This window comes from Aquarana catesbeiana, linkage group LG12, assembly GCF_042186555.1.
Source record: "Aquarana catesbeiana isolate 2022-GZ linkage group LG12, ASM4218655v1, whole genome shotgun sequence".
Lineage (NCBI taxonomy): Eukaryota > Metazoa > Chordata > Amphibia > Anura > Ranidae > Aquarana > Aquarana catesbeiana.
This window is the reverse complement of record NC_133335.1, coordinates 199465870-199483257: the sequence shown is the minus strand read 5'-3', so window position 1 is coordinate 199483257 and position 17388 is coordinate 199465870. Positions and strand designations below refer to the sequence as shown.

The 17388-nt window shown below is 42.0% G+C and overlaps 1 protein-coding gene across 6 annotated transcripts in view; it reads right to left on the bottom strand.

Annotated features, from left to right (window-relative positions):
* Positions 1-1070: 1070 nt before the first annotated feature.
* The window catches only part of ARHGAP40 (Rho GTPase activating protein 40), a 123583-nt gene continuing 107265 nt past the window's right edge, over positions 1071-17388 (bottom strand). For all 6 annotated transcript variants that reach the window (XM_073606432.1, XM_073606433.1, XM_073606430.1 and 3 more), the window contains exons 8-15: positions 17173-17250; positions 14979-15138; positions 9912-9994; positions 8303-8509; positions 6573-6707; positions 4278-4438; positions 1830-1885; positions 1071-1702 (exon numbers count right to left, since the gene is read on the bottom strand). In XM_073606432.1, coding sequence (XP_073462533.1) covers positions 1596-1702; positions 1830-1885; positions 4278-4438; positions 6573-6707; positions 8303-8509; positions 9912-9994; positions 14979-15138; positions 17173-17250 — 987 coding nt within the window. In that variant the 3' untranslated portion in view covers positions 1071-1595. The remainder of the gene's footprint in view (positions 1703-1829; positions 1886-4277; positions 4439-6572; positions 6708-8302; positions 8510-9911; positions 9995-14978; positions 15139-17172; positions 17251-17388) is intronic.

Here is a 17388-nt window from a genome sequence, read left to right as displayed (position 1 = left end):
GCATTTTGCGTATACTGATGCTTCCCTCCGAGACCTCCTGGACTAACTTTGCTCCCTGGGCGGGAGGCATTACCTGTCTTCCCTCCCTGTTTCTCTACCCTTGACTTTTTCCCTATCTCGTATTAGAGACTTCAGATCCCCTACCCTCCCCCCCCCCCCCCCCCTTCTTCATATGCTTAGCTCAGATATGGGCTGTACCATTCAAATACTGTGAATATCTTCACTTTCATTACCACTGTCTTTGTGTCCCATCTCTGGGCTCAGCTGGCTATCGGGAAGCCTTGTACCCCAATATACTGTATTCGTTTTTTTTTTTGCTGCTTAGTTTTGCACCCATGAATACCTGTTGTGGGTCTCAAATGTAACTGATGGAATGCCCATCTAGCTCTATGCACAGACAATATTTTCTATACATACCGTGTTTTCATTCATGCCACCCATACTGTGTAATGCCGGGACAGTTAATATGTTGCACACATTAAGTGACCCTTCCTGTTATCTGATCTTACTAGATATTATTGTTACTTACTTTGGCTGTGAAATGCACTTTCTATGAAAAATAAAGGAATTACAAAAAAAAACAAGAATGCTGCAAGTGAAGTCAGAATGATGTCAGGACACCTGAGTGGCACACTTGTTCCAGGTCAACAACTTAGAAAGTAGAGAAACTGACGTATTAACAAGATAGCCAAGCGGCAAGCTTTATCAAGAGCTCAGAAATGGGAGCCTCTATACCAGGGTTTCTCAACAGGTTGCTAGGGGTTCCTTGAGCAATGACCAATTATTTCCTCTCAGTTAAGTTCCCACTGACCTTTTTATCTATCTGTGAGGAGCTAATTCTTCGCAATGACGACAAATGCAAGGAGCATTCTTCCTACTGACCATCATAATAATGTACCATGAGTTGTAGCTATAGTAACTTCGGGTTCCTCTGTGTTGAAGAGGTTGAGAAACGCTGCTCTATACTCATGACCGGTTCCCTCGAACAAGAAAGGAAACATGAAATAATCTTTTTTTCTCTTTTTCAATAGTATGATGGACACAAGACACTCTTTTACCATACTGAAACATTTTCAGCAAATTCACGTTTTTTTAATTAACGTATTTAAATATGAAGGTACGGTAACAAAAATAGATCTAAAAAATTACTTACAACAAAGAGGCTAGCTCTGCGTCAACACATACAATCAGCACATACGTCTGTACAGTCCATTAGGAGGGAGAGTTTAAAATCCAGTGAGGATGTAACAGAAAGGGACATGGTGCCCTCTGGTGGTGCAACTTCTTCCTATTGTTTTTCTGTAAGCATATTCACATTTTACACTTGGAAATAAATACTAGGTTCCTGAAATTGGCACTATAGTCAGTAACACAAGGCGGCACGTGTCTCTGATAACTCTGATAGTGACCCAAGACCTGATACTCTATTGCCACTTACGTCGCCCATAAGGCAAAAAATGTCCAGTCAGTGATCAAATAGGTTTGTTGAATCCCTTTATATTGCACTCCGGGCTGGTTTCTGGACATGTGGAGCTGGAAAGTATCCAGTATTCTGTATATACATCACGGTAGATGAAGTGATCAGCAGTCCTTTCCTATAAAATAGGCGTAGAAGGAGGGCTGGGTTTGATCACCCATTCTCCATTAGGGTTAGCATTGTACAAGTCCAGCATGTAGGTATCAGGATCCAAGCAGTGTTCACCTGTAGGTAGACATCAGAAAGACGCATGTAAAGACTTTTCACATTTCATTTTTCTTTTTTTTTTTTTTTTTGACTTTTCACATTTCTAATCAATAGTCATCCTGTAAGGTGAAGAAAGCGTACTTACAGATGTTCCCTCCTACTTCATAAAGCTCCACATTAGGAAAATCAAAGGCACCATTACTGGAAGAGAAAACACGAGACTGGTTCAGCAAAGCAATAATAACTAGATAAGTATAACAAGACAGGATAATAAAATATAGGATAGGTCAATGATAATCTTTCATTTTAAAATGGAAGAATAACAATACGTTTACATAGTTTGTGGATTTACTAAGGGCAAGTGCAGTTGCTCCAGAGCTAAGTAAATGAGGTAAAGCTTCACTTTGCAAAGAATACCCAATCACATACAAGGAAAATAAAAGAACAGCATTTTTGCTTGCACATGATTGGACGACGGAAGCCAAGAGAGCTCCCCCCTCATTTACTGAGCTCTGGTGCAACTGCACTTGCAAAGTACACAGTCTATTTGCCTTTAGTAAATCCACTCCTTAGACCTCTTTCACACTGGGGCGCTTTGCAGGCGCTACAGCGTTAATAAAATAGCGCCTGCGAAGTTCCCTGAAAGAGCCGCTGTTGTCTCTCCAATGTGAAAGCCCTGAGGGCTTTCACACTGGAGCGGTGCGCTGGCAGGGTGCTAAAAAAAAGTCCTGCTAGCAGTATCTTTGGAGCGGTGTAAACACTGCTCCTGCCCATTGAAATCAATGGGGCAGTGCGGCTATACCGCCGGTATAGTGCTGCTGCAGCAGTGCTTTGCGGTGGTTTTAACCCTTTCTTGGCCGCTAGTGAGGGGGTAAAAGCGCCCCACTAGCGGCCGAATAGCGCAGCGAAATTGACGGTAAAGCGGCACTAAAATTAGCGGTGCTTTACCGCCAACACACCCACCGCCCCAGTGTGAAAGTAGCCTAAGAGCCGGTTCACACTGAGGCAGCACGACTTGCAGCGCGACTGCCTCAGGCGACCTGCACACGACTTCTATATAGAAGTCAATGCAAGTCGCCTCAAGTCGCCCCCAAAGTAGTACAGGAACCTTTTTCTAAGTCGGAGCGACTTGCATCGCTCCTATTAGAACGGTTCCATTGTACAGAACAGGACGCGACTTGTCAGGCGGCTAGGTCGCCTGATAAGTCGTCCCACTGTGAACCGGCTCTTAGTGTTTAACTACATGGCAAACTTTTAGTTTTAAATAGTGGAGAAGAATTCGAACACCTGTTAGGTTTTTAATGCTATCTGTGCCCCCATTAGGGAGGTCCACCTTCTCTATTTGCCCAGTTTACCATTGTTAAAGACAGTGAAAGTGAAAGAAAATCTCAGATTTTAGGTTGTCACCAGAACAAAGTGGTTAAAAAAATCTGCCAATGGGGACACTAGTTCTGGTCACCCTGATGACAACCATGGATTCTCTCATATTGGAGGGATTTCTTCCAATTTCCTGTTTGGCTAGGAGACACTTATCTCCCCAAAGGGACACAGAAAAAAAAAAACTGACAGGAGATAGAACCCTCCTTTACTCAAATGCAAAATTAAAAAAAAAACATTTTGCCTTTAGTTTGTCTGCAACTATTGCATTCCCCCAGTACTCCTTTACAGGCGTCAAAACAGCATCTCATATAGTACAGTAACTGCAGCAGCTACAAATACTGTAGCTGCTGACCTTTACCTTTTCAGGGATCCAGCAATATCCTCACCCGAGCCGATTCTTCAATTGGCTTCGAGTGTAGGTGCCAGCATCTTAATGGAAACTGGCAGTGAAGCCTTGCAGCTTCACGGACTGTTTCCTACTCTGCATGCGCAAGCCGTGCTGCGTTTTGTTATTGGTCCTGCAGTCTTCTGGAACCTTGGATGTGTCCCAGAAGGCTGCAGGGGACGGGGGGGACTGAACTTCCAGCTTAGATCACCGCAGCACATGTGACAGGAAGTGGGAACGGGTACCTGTCAAAACCAAGTACCCCCCCCCCCCCAAAAAAAAGTGCCAAATGTGGCATTGAGAGGGTGAAAGAGGAGGCAAACAAGAGGAAGTTTGCCTTTAAGGCAGGGTAGAAGGTGCTTATGTTCGTCACGAAGTTAGCAGAACCACATGGTGCTGTGCATGTACAGTTTCTTCTCATTAGGTCCAAATGGGAAAAGCTTACAACTTAGAAGACTTCCATTACAGCCTGTGAGCAGTGCCACGTGGCCCCACAAGCTCAGAGAAGAACAGAAGTACTGCCCGGCACAGCATAAGCCATTACTCCTGGATAGTATTCAGTAAATTCATTCCTAATTTTTCCATGTCTTTAATTTATATTCTTTTCCACAAGCCAACCAAACTGCCAAACAAAAGAACAGTGGCACAAACCCTACCAGTGCCAGGGGTGTTTACAACAGTCAACTTTGTTACATTTTTAAAACATATTAGAAAAAAACTACAACTCAAGCACCCCTGGTCCTGCTTTAGGCTGTTCCAAACCCTGTCACTGCTACTTTCAACTGTTCTCTTTGTGCTATATTTATGTATATGAACTGTGATATATACCATTTGATCAAGCTCACAGTTCTGATCATCTGGCAGCTACGCTGGGCTAAGTGTTCTTGGAACTTCTTCAAGACATCTGCTGCACGTGTGCCTTCATCCAGTCGAATAGCCAGGGTGTCTTTAATAAATACTGAAGCTTGGATCTTCACTTGCTTACAGGGCTGGAGAAGGAATGAAAAGATGTAATGAAAAAGGGGTATGTTGGCTGGGAATACACTGTATTCATGAAGTGCGTCATATAGCAATAGTTTTGACTCTGGATGGTACAATAGCAGCCCCTAACCCAAAAGCAGGACCAAAGGAACTCGTATTAGAGAGCAGTGAACTTTCATGGTTTTAATCAGGGGTCTCCAACTTTCTAAGCAAAGCGAAAGTTTAAAGTCCTTCAAGCTTTAAGGGGGCCAGACTGTGGCCAGCAGGAGTAGAAAATGTCCCCACTGTCGGTGGCAGCAAACAATGCCCCATCATTGGTTTTAGTTGGAGGAATAGTGCCTCATCAATGGTGCCAGTAGGAGGAACAGTGTCCCATCTTTGCTGTCAGTTAGAGGAGTAGTGTGCAAAGGGCCAGTCAAAACAAGCAAGGGCCACATCCGCCTCCCAGGCTGCAGTTTGGAGACCACCGGTTCAAACCACTAGGCTTTCTCTAGTTCTTGGTAGCTATCACTAGAATAAGCAGAACATGTACTGATGGCTGCTAGGCACTGGAAGGAGCGAGCCATCCAAGGGCTTGAAATGTCAATCTTTATTGACTTTAATGTCTTCAATAAAGTATATCTAAACCCAAAACCTATCTTTTTTTTTTGGATTAGGATTTTGAAGTGATTAAAACCTGTCATTTTTTTTCTGCCAACTATGATCACTTGGGGAGATTTCGATCTACGTCTTGTTCAGTAGACCTACAGGAAGCGGGAGGAGATACCTCCAAAGTAGGGGAAATCCCTCAGTGGTCTGTAGAACTCTATTCCTGTTCTGGCTACAACTCAGAATTTTGGAGCTTAAAGCGGGGTTCCACCCAAATTTTGAACAATATCTGTATGTATTCTCTTCCTTGCCTAGATACTGATATGCCGTTTAAAAAAATTTAAATCGCAGTAATTACCTTTTATTTTTCTATTCTTCTTTGCACTTCCTGGTTCTCCTCCCGTGGGAGTAGGCGTGTTTCTAGCCTCTCCCAGACTTCGCACAGTCTCCTGGGAGCTAGTCTCAGGCTTCCCAGGATGCCACTGAGCATGTGCGGGAACGAGCGGTGAATGCTGGGAGCACAGCATTCACCACATCCAGGAAATAAATGCTTGTGGGCTTCAAATGCCCACAATGAAGATGGAAACCGCCTGCAGTGAATAATATAAGTTATTCTTTCCGACGAAATCCGACACAGGCGGACATATTACACACAATATGTGAGTATGTAATGCTGAGAAGAAAAGTTTGTGAATGAACTCAAAAAAAAAAAAAAAAAAAAATGATAGATAGGTGGACCCCCGCTTTAAAGTGCTTTAAATACACTTTAGAATCTAGCATTTCTGGAGGGCATCTACTGAATACAAAGAAGTTCAGAACAGGGGCATCGCTGAACATAAGAGAGGACTGAAGGGGCAGTACTGATAGCTCACAGATGTAGTTGCTAGGGGAACCAAAGTTTGAGAAACACCTTTTCTAGTATATACACATCTGTCACAAGTATATAAATATAGAATAATGATTTACAAAAAAGAGAGACTTAACCCAGCCAAAAGATATTAGCATTATTTTTTAATTATGTTGAACCAGAAATAAAAAGTGCACAAACATACATAAATATAACACGTTCCTTCAGCAGAGCGCCTCTCATTTTATAAGTCCTGGAGTTTCCCTTGCCAATAGGGTGAATGTATAGGGCATGCTGCTCATTAAGATATCACTATTACATTTGTCGGTAACTTCAAGTCAATTAGACGAACTATAGTAGCCTTTTAGCTCAAAGGAAACCTGGAGGCTGGCATGGCTGACTTCTCGTTCTGTGAATGATAGTTGCATGGCTGTCATGATGGTACTCTGAGGGCTTCACTACTTTGGAGTCATTAACCCAGAACAAGTATGCAGATCAGGACTTCTGACTTTGAAGATCTACATACTTATTTATCCTGGTCAGTGGCTCAAAGTACCAAAGCCAGAGGGTCAGCATAATTATTCAAGGCACTAGCACTTTCAGATGGATGGCAGCTCTGCATATTTCGCTTAGAGACGGTTTACTTTAAACAAAGCTTTATATCATCCACTAAACTTCCTTTCCCATTTCCTGTGTGCTGGACATACCTCGGTCTGAATTTTCTCTGGCTTTTCCTTGTCGGTGTGGATTTTTCGTAGGAAGTTGAGCAGTCCACGGTCATTGAATCTTTTACTGCTATTCTCATTCAATTTGCGGACCTGGGACAGCAGAAAGGTTGGGACCTGGGAAATACCATGAGATTGACAATATAACAGCCAAATAAATAAGCATACAGAGAACAATTACAAACTAATATATGTTCTACAGCCATTGCCAAAAGTTTTAAGAATGACACAAATATAAATTTTCACAAAGTCTGCTGCTTCAGTTTTTTTAGATTTTTTTGTCAGATGTTACTATGGTATACTGAAGTATAATTACAAGCATTTCATAAGTGTCAATAGCTTTAATTGACAATTACATTAAGTTTTTGCAAAAGAGTCAATATTTTCAGTGTTGACCCTTCTTTTTCAAGACCTTTGCAATTCGCCCTGGCATCCTGTCAATCAACTGAGTTTGTCAGAATTTGTGGGGTTTTTTTTGTTTTTTTTTGTTCACCCACCTCTTGAGGATTGACCACAAGTTCTCAATGGGATTAAGGTCTGGGGAGTTTTCTGGCCATGGACTCGAAATTTCTAAGTTTTTTTCCCAAGCCACTTATCACTTTTTCCTTATGGCAAGGTGCTCCATCATGCTGGAAAAGGCATTGTTTGTCACCAAACTGTTCTTGGATGGTTGGGAGAAGTTGCTCTCAGGGGATGTTTTTGTACCATTCTTTATTCATGGTTGTGTACTCCCTTGGCTGAGAAGCAACCCCACAAATGAATGGTCTCAGGATACATTACTATTGGCATGACAACGGACTGATGGTAGTGCTCACCTTTTCTTCTCTGGAGGAGTTTTTTTCCAGATGCCCCAAACAATCGGAAAGGGGATTCATCAGAGAACATTACTTTACCCCAGTCCTCAGTAGTCCAATCCCTGTACCTTTTGCAGAATATCAGTCTGTCCCTGAGGCTTTTCCTGGAGAGAAGTGGCTTCTTTGCTGCCCTTCTTGACACCAGGCCAACCTCCAAAATTCTTCGCCTCACTATGTGTGCCTGATGCACGCACACCTGCCTGCTGCCATTCCTGAGCAAGCTCTGCACTGTTGGTGCCCTGATCCCACAGCTGAATCAACTGTAGGAGACAGTCCTGGTGCTTGCTGGACTTTCTTGGGCACCCTGAAGCCTTCTTCACATATGCAGTAGAAATGTTTTTTTATGGCATCAAGTTCATTTTCATGGCAAAGAGATACTTTGCAACTAATCGCAATTCACCTGATCGCTTTTCATAACATTCTGGAGTGTATGCAAATTGCCATCATTAAAACTGAGGCAGCAGACTTTGACACATATTAATTTTCACATTCTCAAAACTTTTGGCCATGGCTGTACATGTTTTCTGTAAAATATTAGTATATCATGAAAGTTTAGTTCTAATCCAATTAGCATGCTGTCATTGAAAACTATAGATGTAGTAGTGTCTCTGGAATAACTCTAATCAGCTTTCTGTATGCAAATCTTTGAATTGCATGCATAGACCTGTTCCTCAGTGGCAATTAGATTTTTTATTTTAATGGTTCAAAGCTGGAGTTTCTCTTTAAAACTTCTAATATTTTTAAAAACTGATGTAAATGCTAGTATGAAAGTAAACATTCTTTAATTATTTGCAAATGATGATAATCTAAAAGCAATGATTCATGGCAGCAAACTCCAGCCTTGCTCAGAGTACTCACCGTCCATAGAAGATCTTGATAATGCACCATGGCCATGACCAAACCAGCCACTCCCTCTGCCAATTTCTTTTCACCACCTTCTGGGCCTTTGCAGTTGTTCCCTTGATACAAGAAGAGATTAGGCGCCATTATGGTGGCAATGTTCCACAATGACATAAGATTGCTCTTCTCTAGAGATGCCACTTTGCTGAGGAACTCCAACAAGGCCTGCATTCAAAAATCAATACAAAGTCATTGTTGCAGTGAGACACAAACACAAGTGAAAAATAAAGGCAATTTGGCTATAAATAAAAGTATTGATATGCAGAATGGAACTAAAGACAAACTTTATAATTAAACTAGAGCATATTGTATAATCTTGGGAAAAGGTCTGCCATTTTAAAACATACTATCTAGAGAAAGCCCAGTCAAAATGAAAAATGTAATGCTTAATGGAAAATCACTAAAACAGATCAGTAAATAATTCTGATTAAAACAGACAGCAGAAACATAGAGCCATGGAGAATAAAGAAAACTGCATGACACTGGCACTAACTGAATGGCACTAACTGCATGACACTGGCAGGAACTAGAGGAAACTATTATGTTACTATCAAAGATTCTTTATCGTCCGCCACCTATAATATTAAACTTTGGTAAACGTCACATTTAGTAGTCTTTGGTTAACATCTTTAGAGTAGGAATGCAAGTCATGCTGGAAGGGTAGGTGGAGGTAATTATTCAGCATTTTCAGGATTGGGCAGGACAACGATTATAAAAATTATGGGTAACTGTCATTCAAGAGAGAAGGCAAACAGGAAAGAAAGGTAGGACAGAAAGTCAGAGTAGTAATGACGAAAAGTCAACAAGGATAGATGGAAGGAAAAGTAGAAAGGAAGCTTGGAAAAGAATCAAGGGAAGAGCAGAAGGTAAGAAAAGAAGGATAGAAAGAGAGGAAGGGTGGAAAAGAGTACTAGTAAAAAAGAAAGGAAGGAATGATAGAAAAAAGGTTGCAAGTAATGAAGAGAAGAAGCATGAAAAGTACAGAAGGGTAGGAAAGGGTGGGGAAGGGAAATGGTGGGTAAGGAAAGGGCCTCTTCGCCTATGGATAGCTTCTCCCGTCAGAGATTTTATCCAGGAGCTTTTGTTTTGAGTCCCATGGATACTTTTGCTATATTGCTCTTGAGATGATCTTTTGGCACACTTGTTGGCTTATTTATATAAAAAAGTAAATGTGGGAAGGAAGGTTGGATAGATACGAAGGATGGAAGGGAGGGAAGGAAGGACTGGATTGAAGAGTAGAAAGGACAGAGGATGGGAAAGAAGGAAAGAATAGGAAAGGGTAAGAAAGGAAAGTAAAAGGAGAGAGGGGAGGGTGGGAAAAGTAGAAGGGAGAGGGAGGAAAGCAAGAAGAAAAAGGTACAAAATTTAGTATATTAATTACATGGGAAGAAAACCCTTCCCGGATTCGGATTAATCTATGAATTAAAAAAAGGCGAAGGACAATGAAACAAGGAAAGTCAGCTCAACAGTGAAATACGGTAACTCTATTTACCTTCACCCTGCGCTAAGGCTGCTCCAAAATCCTGACAGAAATAGAAGTAAGGGGCCTAGACCATGAAACACTTACCTTTAAGGTACAGCGGTTTGCCTCTGGAAGGATCAGTATAAGCAGGTTGAGAGCTTGGATCCTTTGTTTGAAGTTTGAAATCTCTATATAAAAAGAAAAACAAGCAGAACATTCATACTTTAGGCCGATGTGATGGGTACAGTCAATGAATTGAAGTTCAAAATATCGTATTTATCGGCGTTTAACACACAACTTCATTTTAAGAGGGAAGTTTCAGGAAAAAAAAACTTACATTTTAAATAAAGAACTTTGAACCAAAGTAAGGGTCTGTGGCCATCAATGCAGCCTTATCAGTGCCCCTATGCAGCCTCGTTAGTGCCCATCTGCAGCCTCAATATTGCCCATCAATGCAGCTTGATCAATGCCCATCTGCAGCCTCTCCATTGCCATCAATGCCTATCTGCAGCCTCACAATTGTCATCAATGCAGCCTGATCAATGCCCATCTGCAGCCTCAAAATTGCCCATCAATGCCCATCTGCAGCCTCACCATTGCCATCAATGCAGCCTGATCAATGCCCATCTGCAGCCTCACAGGTGCCATCAATGCAGCCTGATTAATGCCCATCTGCAGCCTCACCTCAGATTACTGCTGCCTCGGAGGGGACAGGGAGGGGGGTGGGACAAGCGCCGTCAGATTACATACAGCGAGAATCTCCTGTTTACTCGGCAGCCTCTTTACTACAAAGTTCTGCCTCCTGGACCGCCTTCTATGATAGACAGAACACTGGTCCAATGCCGGCCCAGGAGATGGGACTTCGTAATAGAGGCCGCCGAGTAAAAAGGAGATTCTCGCTGTATGTAATCTGACGGCGCTCGTCCCGCCTCCTCCCTGTTCCCTCAGAGACAGCCCAAATTGAAGTATCAGCATATAACACACACACACACACTATTTTCACCCGATTATCAGGGTGAAGGGGTGTGTGTTATACACTGATAAATACGGTATATTTCATTTAAATAATCATTAGTTTCTGTAGATTTGAAATGTCAAGAAATTATTCATACAGACTTGTAAATGTGTTGCTCTGGTTTAAAGGGGTTGTAAAGGTAAAATTTAAAAAAAAAAAAAAAAAATAACAAACATGTTATACTTACCTTCACTGTGCAGCTCGTTCTGCACAGAGTGGCCCCGAACCTGGTCTTCTGGGGTCCTTCGGCGGCTGTTTCAGCTCCTCCCTGTATCACGGGAGCGCGCCCGCAAGCACTCACCACCATGCGAGGGAGCTCGCATTAAGGTGGTTAATGCTTGCAGGCGCGCTCCCGTGATACAGCCGGCGGCTATAGCCGCTCGCTGTATCACTCGGCCCCGCCCCCCGGCGCGCCGCGTCATCGGATGTGATTGACAGCAGCGCGAGCCAATGGCTGCGCTGCTTTCAATCCATCCACTGCAGCCAATCAGCGACCAGGCTGAGCTGCAATGGAGATGACGAGAACGAGCAGCGGAGATTCGAGGCGTCAGGTAAGTAAAACGGGGGGGCTGGGGGCGGCGGTACTGTCAAAAGTTTTTTCACCTTAATGCATATAATGCATTAAGGTGAAAAAATGTTTACCTTTACAACCCCTTTAAGTATGTCTTCTACCAAGTACTAGCTCAGTAGAAGTAGGGAATACTTAAAAATGTACAAGTCTGGTTGTCTAGTATACCCCTCAAAATGCATCTCTTATTTTGACATTTGCAACTACTTCACTATCTGGTAAAATCTCTCAGTTAAAGAAAATGTATATTTTCAGATATACATGTAAATAAAACCGATATGCTCGATATAAAACTTTGTATGTAGGTTCACCAATCTTAAAAAAAACAAAAAAAAACAACAAAAAAAAACCAAAAAACATGGCAGTTAAAACTTTCTCATGCAGAACCCGTTTCCTGTCTATAGCTGACCATACATGTGGCAAATTAATATTGTGGTTGAACTTCCAATTTGTAGCAATTGCAATTAAAGCCATAAAAAGTGGTTTCAGTCAACAACAAAAACAGGAGATCAAAATTGCCCAAATCAAACCCAATGGAAAAGTCTAATTGCCCCAGCTAGTGGCTGAAAAAGGGTTAAAACGGCTGCAGCTGCGCTTTGCCGCCGCTGCCCCATTGTTTTCAATGGGCAGGGGCACTTTAGGAGCGGTGTATACACCGCTCCTACAGCGCTGCAAAGATGCTGCTTGCAGGCCTTTTTTTACCGTCCTGCAAGCGCAGAGACAGGAGAGGCTCTTTACAGGCGCTATGCATGCGCTATTTTTTAGCTCTGTAGCGCCTGTAAAGCGCCTTAGTGTGAAAGTAGCCTAAATGTATATACGGTGCACGTTTAGGCGATATTTACTTGTGAATGGGCCGGTGACGTCACCAAAGGAATGCGCACTGAAGGAAAGGCATGCCCTGTGCCATGAACAGTGGCTCCCACGAGCATGCACAGGAGTAACGTTATCTCGGCTCGTCCAATCAAAGGACCGAGCCCGCCAACCTGGAACGAAGACCGGTTGAAGATGAAAGCCCTGATAGCGCGCCGCTGGAGGACTTAGTTTTAAGGTAAGTTTCACATTTTTTTTTCCTTCACGGCGTTGAGTTACTACAGTCATCCTGCCTAAAGCGGCAGTAAACGATCCTGCCTCTAGTGGCAATCTACAAGAACATATATTTATTGTCATTTTTAATACAGGAAGCCTGTAAAAAACGTGAAAGCCACATTAAAAATTACTTTAAAGTGACCCTGTTGTCAATGTGAAAATTAAAAAGAAAACCTGCAAAAGGAGACCTATTATATATGGTGTGACCAAATCCCCATATTTTTTTTAAATGTTTAGGTGATCTAAAATAGCCTTGCAGGAGGTAAAATGTCTTTTTTGCATGTGTGCGCTGTAATATTTTGTTGTGTTTTATTGTCTTATGGCTGCACCAGCTTTAGCCCCCGTTCACACCTATGCGAATTAGATGCAGCTTACACCACATCCAATTTGCAGGACATTTTAAAATACATTCATTTGAATGCATCTGGTTCACATATGTGCGTTGCATACGTACTGCGCATTGCACAAAAAACGTGTGCGTTTTCTGGGCATTGCGGTGCGAATAACAAGCCCATTATCTTCTATGGGAACGCATCTGATTCGCAGATGCATCCCGTTCTGAACATGAATTCTCTCCTTCTCACTACACCTCCCCCTCCCTGCTCACTGATCCGCAGCTAAAACGCAGAGGAACCTCTGAACAACTGATTTTTATCTTTGCAGTGAAACCGGAGCTTCAATTCGCAACACACATGTGTGAACCCGGGCTGAATGCATCTTTTAGGGTGTGCCCCCCAAATATCTTGTTTGTCTATTATAAACACCTGTCCCACCACCCTTGTCTCAGATATTTGCTCAGTAGGAGCTACAGCTTCCAGAAAAATGTTTACATCCAACACACTTCCAAGTGTCAGATGCATGTCCCTCTCCTTTGCGCTATGGTTCCATCCGTCAGCCCCTATATCACTATAGGACACAGTGGTGTCAGAGGCCAGGAGATGGAACCACAACATATGGGGCGGGACGCAGGGATCTAACAATTATGGTGTATCAAAAGTGATGATTCTGCTGGAGGCCATAGGTCTTGAACAGAGTGGTGATCATAGGAACAGACAGTACAGTATAAGCAGTGTTTTATATTTTGCTTACACAACACGGTCACTTAACCACTTCCGGACCGCCCACCGTCGCTATAAGTCGGCTGTTTGAAGAGGAATATCGTTGTTATGGCAGCAGCTAGCTGCCATAACACCCCCCCCCCCCGGTATCCTCTTCTTCAGTGAGCGGTCCAGTTTAAAATAAAAGTGGTCTCTGCGGCGGATTCGCCGCAAGATCACTTTCATCGGCGGCGGGAGAGGGCCCCCCCCTCCCGCTGCGTTCTGATGCCCTCCACCGCTTACTGGAGCTGTCGGCAGCGGCAGAGGCGATCCGATCTTCACCCTAGCTGGGCATAGAGATGAGTAAGGGGAAGATGGCCCCCACCCATCTCCATAACAATGCAGGGCGGAAGTGACGTCAAAACATCACTTCCGCCCACAGCTCTTAAAGGACCATTTTTTTTTTTTTTTTTTTTTTATTGCATTTTAGTGTAAATATGAGATCTGAGGTCTTTTTGACCCCAGATCTTATATTTAAGAGGTCCTGTCATGTTTACATTCCTTGTAATAGGAATAAAAGTGACAACGTTTTTTCTTTAAAAAAAAACTGTGTAAAAATAAAAAGGTAAAATAAATAAGAAAATAAAAAAATATATTTTTTTAAACACGCCCTGTCCCGACGAGCTCGCGTGCAGAAGCGAACGCATACATGAGTAGCGCCCGCATATGAAAACGGTGTTCAAACCACACATGGGAGGTATCGCCACAATCGGAAGAGCAAGAGCAATAATTCTAGCCCTAGACCTCCTCTAACTCAAAACATGCAACTTGTAGAATTTTTTAAACGTCGTCTATGGAGATTTTTTGAGGGTTTGTTGCCATTCCACGAGCGGGCGCAATTTTGAAGCGTGACATGTTCGGTATCTATTTACTCAGTGTAACATTATCTTTCACAATATAAGAAAAAAAATGGGGCCAACTTTACTGTTGTCTTATTTTTTAATTCAAAAAGTGTATTTTTTCCCCAAAAAAAGTGCGCTTGTAAGACCGATTCGCAAATACAGTGTGACAGAAAGTATTGCAACGACCGCCATTTTATTCTCTAGGGCGTTAGGAAAAAAAAATGTATAATGTTTGGGGGTTCTAAGAATTTTCTAGCAAAAAAAAACTGTTTTTAACTTGCAAACAACAAATCTCAGAAAGAGGCTCGGTCCTTAAGTGGTTAAAAAATATTAAAAAAAAAAACAGTATAAAAAAAAGGACTCCCAATATGTATTAACTTAAAAAAAAACACAACTTCCCTTAAACAAAATCTGAACGGCCTTCATTATAATTTCACTTTTGCATCTTCAAACTTTATGTCAAGGAAAGTTCCCATGAATTTGTGAAGATTTGAATATTTATCCCCACAAACACCTATAGCAATGTTTATTCCGCAGAGCATTATAGTAAAACAGATTGCTCACTTTGTACAGCAGCGAAAGCCGGCAGATACTCTGCAGTGAGAAGGGGGGCAGGCAGCTCTCGGAGGAACAGCTTCAGGAGCCCGGCGACATCATGTGGATTAACTTCATCCCAAGAAAAGAGGCCGGCATAGAAATTCCTCTCCAGGCGCTGCTGTAAGGACTGAAACCAGAGCAGCAGAATGATATAAAACTGCAGCGATGATAACAAGCAGTGCATAAAATACAAATCGTCATTAGAGGGAATAGAATTTTTTTTCTATAGGATAAGAAGGCAAAAATGGTCTACAACATAGACGTGCTGAATAATTTTCACCTTGGCAAAAAAAAAAAAAAAAAAAAAAAAAAAAAACACGGTTCCTTAATTGGTTCCTTAATTTTTTATTTTTTTTTTTAGTTTCGGTAATATTACAATAAGTTTCCACCTTCTACAACAAGGCCATAATAAACTGAATCATTTTTCCACATCAATAGTTCTCAATTGTTTGTTTGTTCTACAGCAGTGGTCACCAAACTGCGGCCTGGGGGGCCACATGTGGCCCTTTGTTGTCAATATCTGGCTCTGGGGGCACTGTTCTTCCCACTGACACCAACAATGGGGCATTATTCCTCCCACTGACACCAACGATGGGGCACTATTCCTCCCACTGACACCAACAATGGGGCACTATTCCTCCCACTGACACCAACGATGGGGCACTATTCCTCCCACTGACACCAACAATGGGGCACTATTCCTCCCACGGACACCAACGATGGGGCACTATTCCTCCCACTGACACCAACACTGAGGCACTATTCCTCCCACTGACACCAATGATGGGGGAAATTTTCTTTTCATTGATGGGGCGCTATTCCTTCCACCAACACCAAAAACAGAGTGCTATACCTCCCACTGACACCAATGATGGGGCACTATTCCTCCCACTGACACCAACTATGGGGCACTATTCCTCCCACTAACACCAACTATGGGGCACTATTCCTCCCACTGACACCAACTATGGGGCACAATTCCTCCCACTGACACCAACGATGAGGCACGGTTCCTCCCACTGACACCAATGATGGGGCAACTGTTCCTCCCACTGATGACAACAATGGGACACTGTTGTTATTTTAACAATTCCATCATATGGAGTAATACTGGCTCACATCATTATACACTGTACAAGTGTTATGACTAATATCCATGCAGATAGATGAATTTTATGTGACTTGGGTGTGTATATAGATGTAATAAACAATTTCTTACTCCTGTATGTACACATTTGATGTGCTATGATTGTGCATATGTCTAATAAATGTTTTTGTTTGTTTTTTACCAAGTTTCCGGTATCTTTCATAGCCTCATAAAAAGTGCCAAATACCCCCCTTTTTCTATTATAAAATTAGGGATGGAGGCTTATTTAAAGTCCCAAACACCTCCCCCTTTAGTTCAACAATGGGATACTATTCCTCCCACTAACACAATGATGGGGCAGTACTCTTCCCATTGACGCCAACAATGAGACACTATTCATCCCACTGACATCAACAATGGGGCACTATTCCCACAAATACCAATGATGGGGCACTATTCCTCCCACTGACTCCAACAATGGGGTGCTATTAACAAACACATGACAAAGAAATTTTATTTTAGATGGTACCAGATCTTTCTTCGGAGGCTACAAACATTATTAAAGCTCCTGACTGATTGTCATGTTAAAAGGTATAAAACCGCTAAGAAAAACACATATTGGTGTATTTATAAAAAAAAAAAAAAAAAAAAAGAAGTGGAAAGCTTTTTGTCCTGTTAGGGTTCATGTACATCTGTTCTGTGTGAATGAGGGCAAATATAATTGGTATTAGGCTATTTTCTCTCAAGGTTGAATGTTTTTCATTCATACTGAATTGCATGAATCAGGAAAATACCGAATTAAGGCTACTAGTTGGAGCTGATGATAAAAACGTATTTACTATGATTGTCAGTTCCATATATTGGCAATAAAGCAGATTTTCCCAATTCACTCTATTCTGTATGAATGATAAAACATTCGACCTGGAGAGAAAAATAGCCTACTAACATTCGTTTTTTCCCCCAATCCTACAAAACAAAATGTACAATCAGTTATTTCTGTTTATTTATTTTATTTAATTTCATAAATAAGACAATAAAATAAAGCATCCATTCCTATTACAAAGAAAATGTTACCTTAATTCGAGCCTGTGAGCCAGATATCCTTAAAATACCCTGAACATCTATGCCCTTCTTTTCCAAACATGTGAGAATCTGCAGGAAGGTAGACAACAAAAAAGCCTCAATTTCAGTTATTATCACAAATCAGCAACTTCTCCATTTAAATGCTATCATGAATTTAATGATCATTTGTGGTCTGGATTTTTCCAGTTTTTAGTGTGGAAATACAGG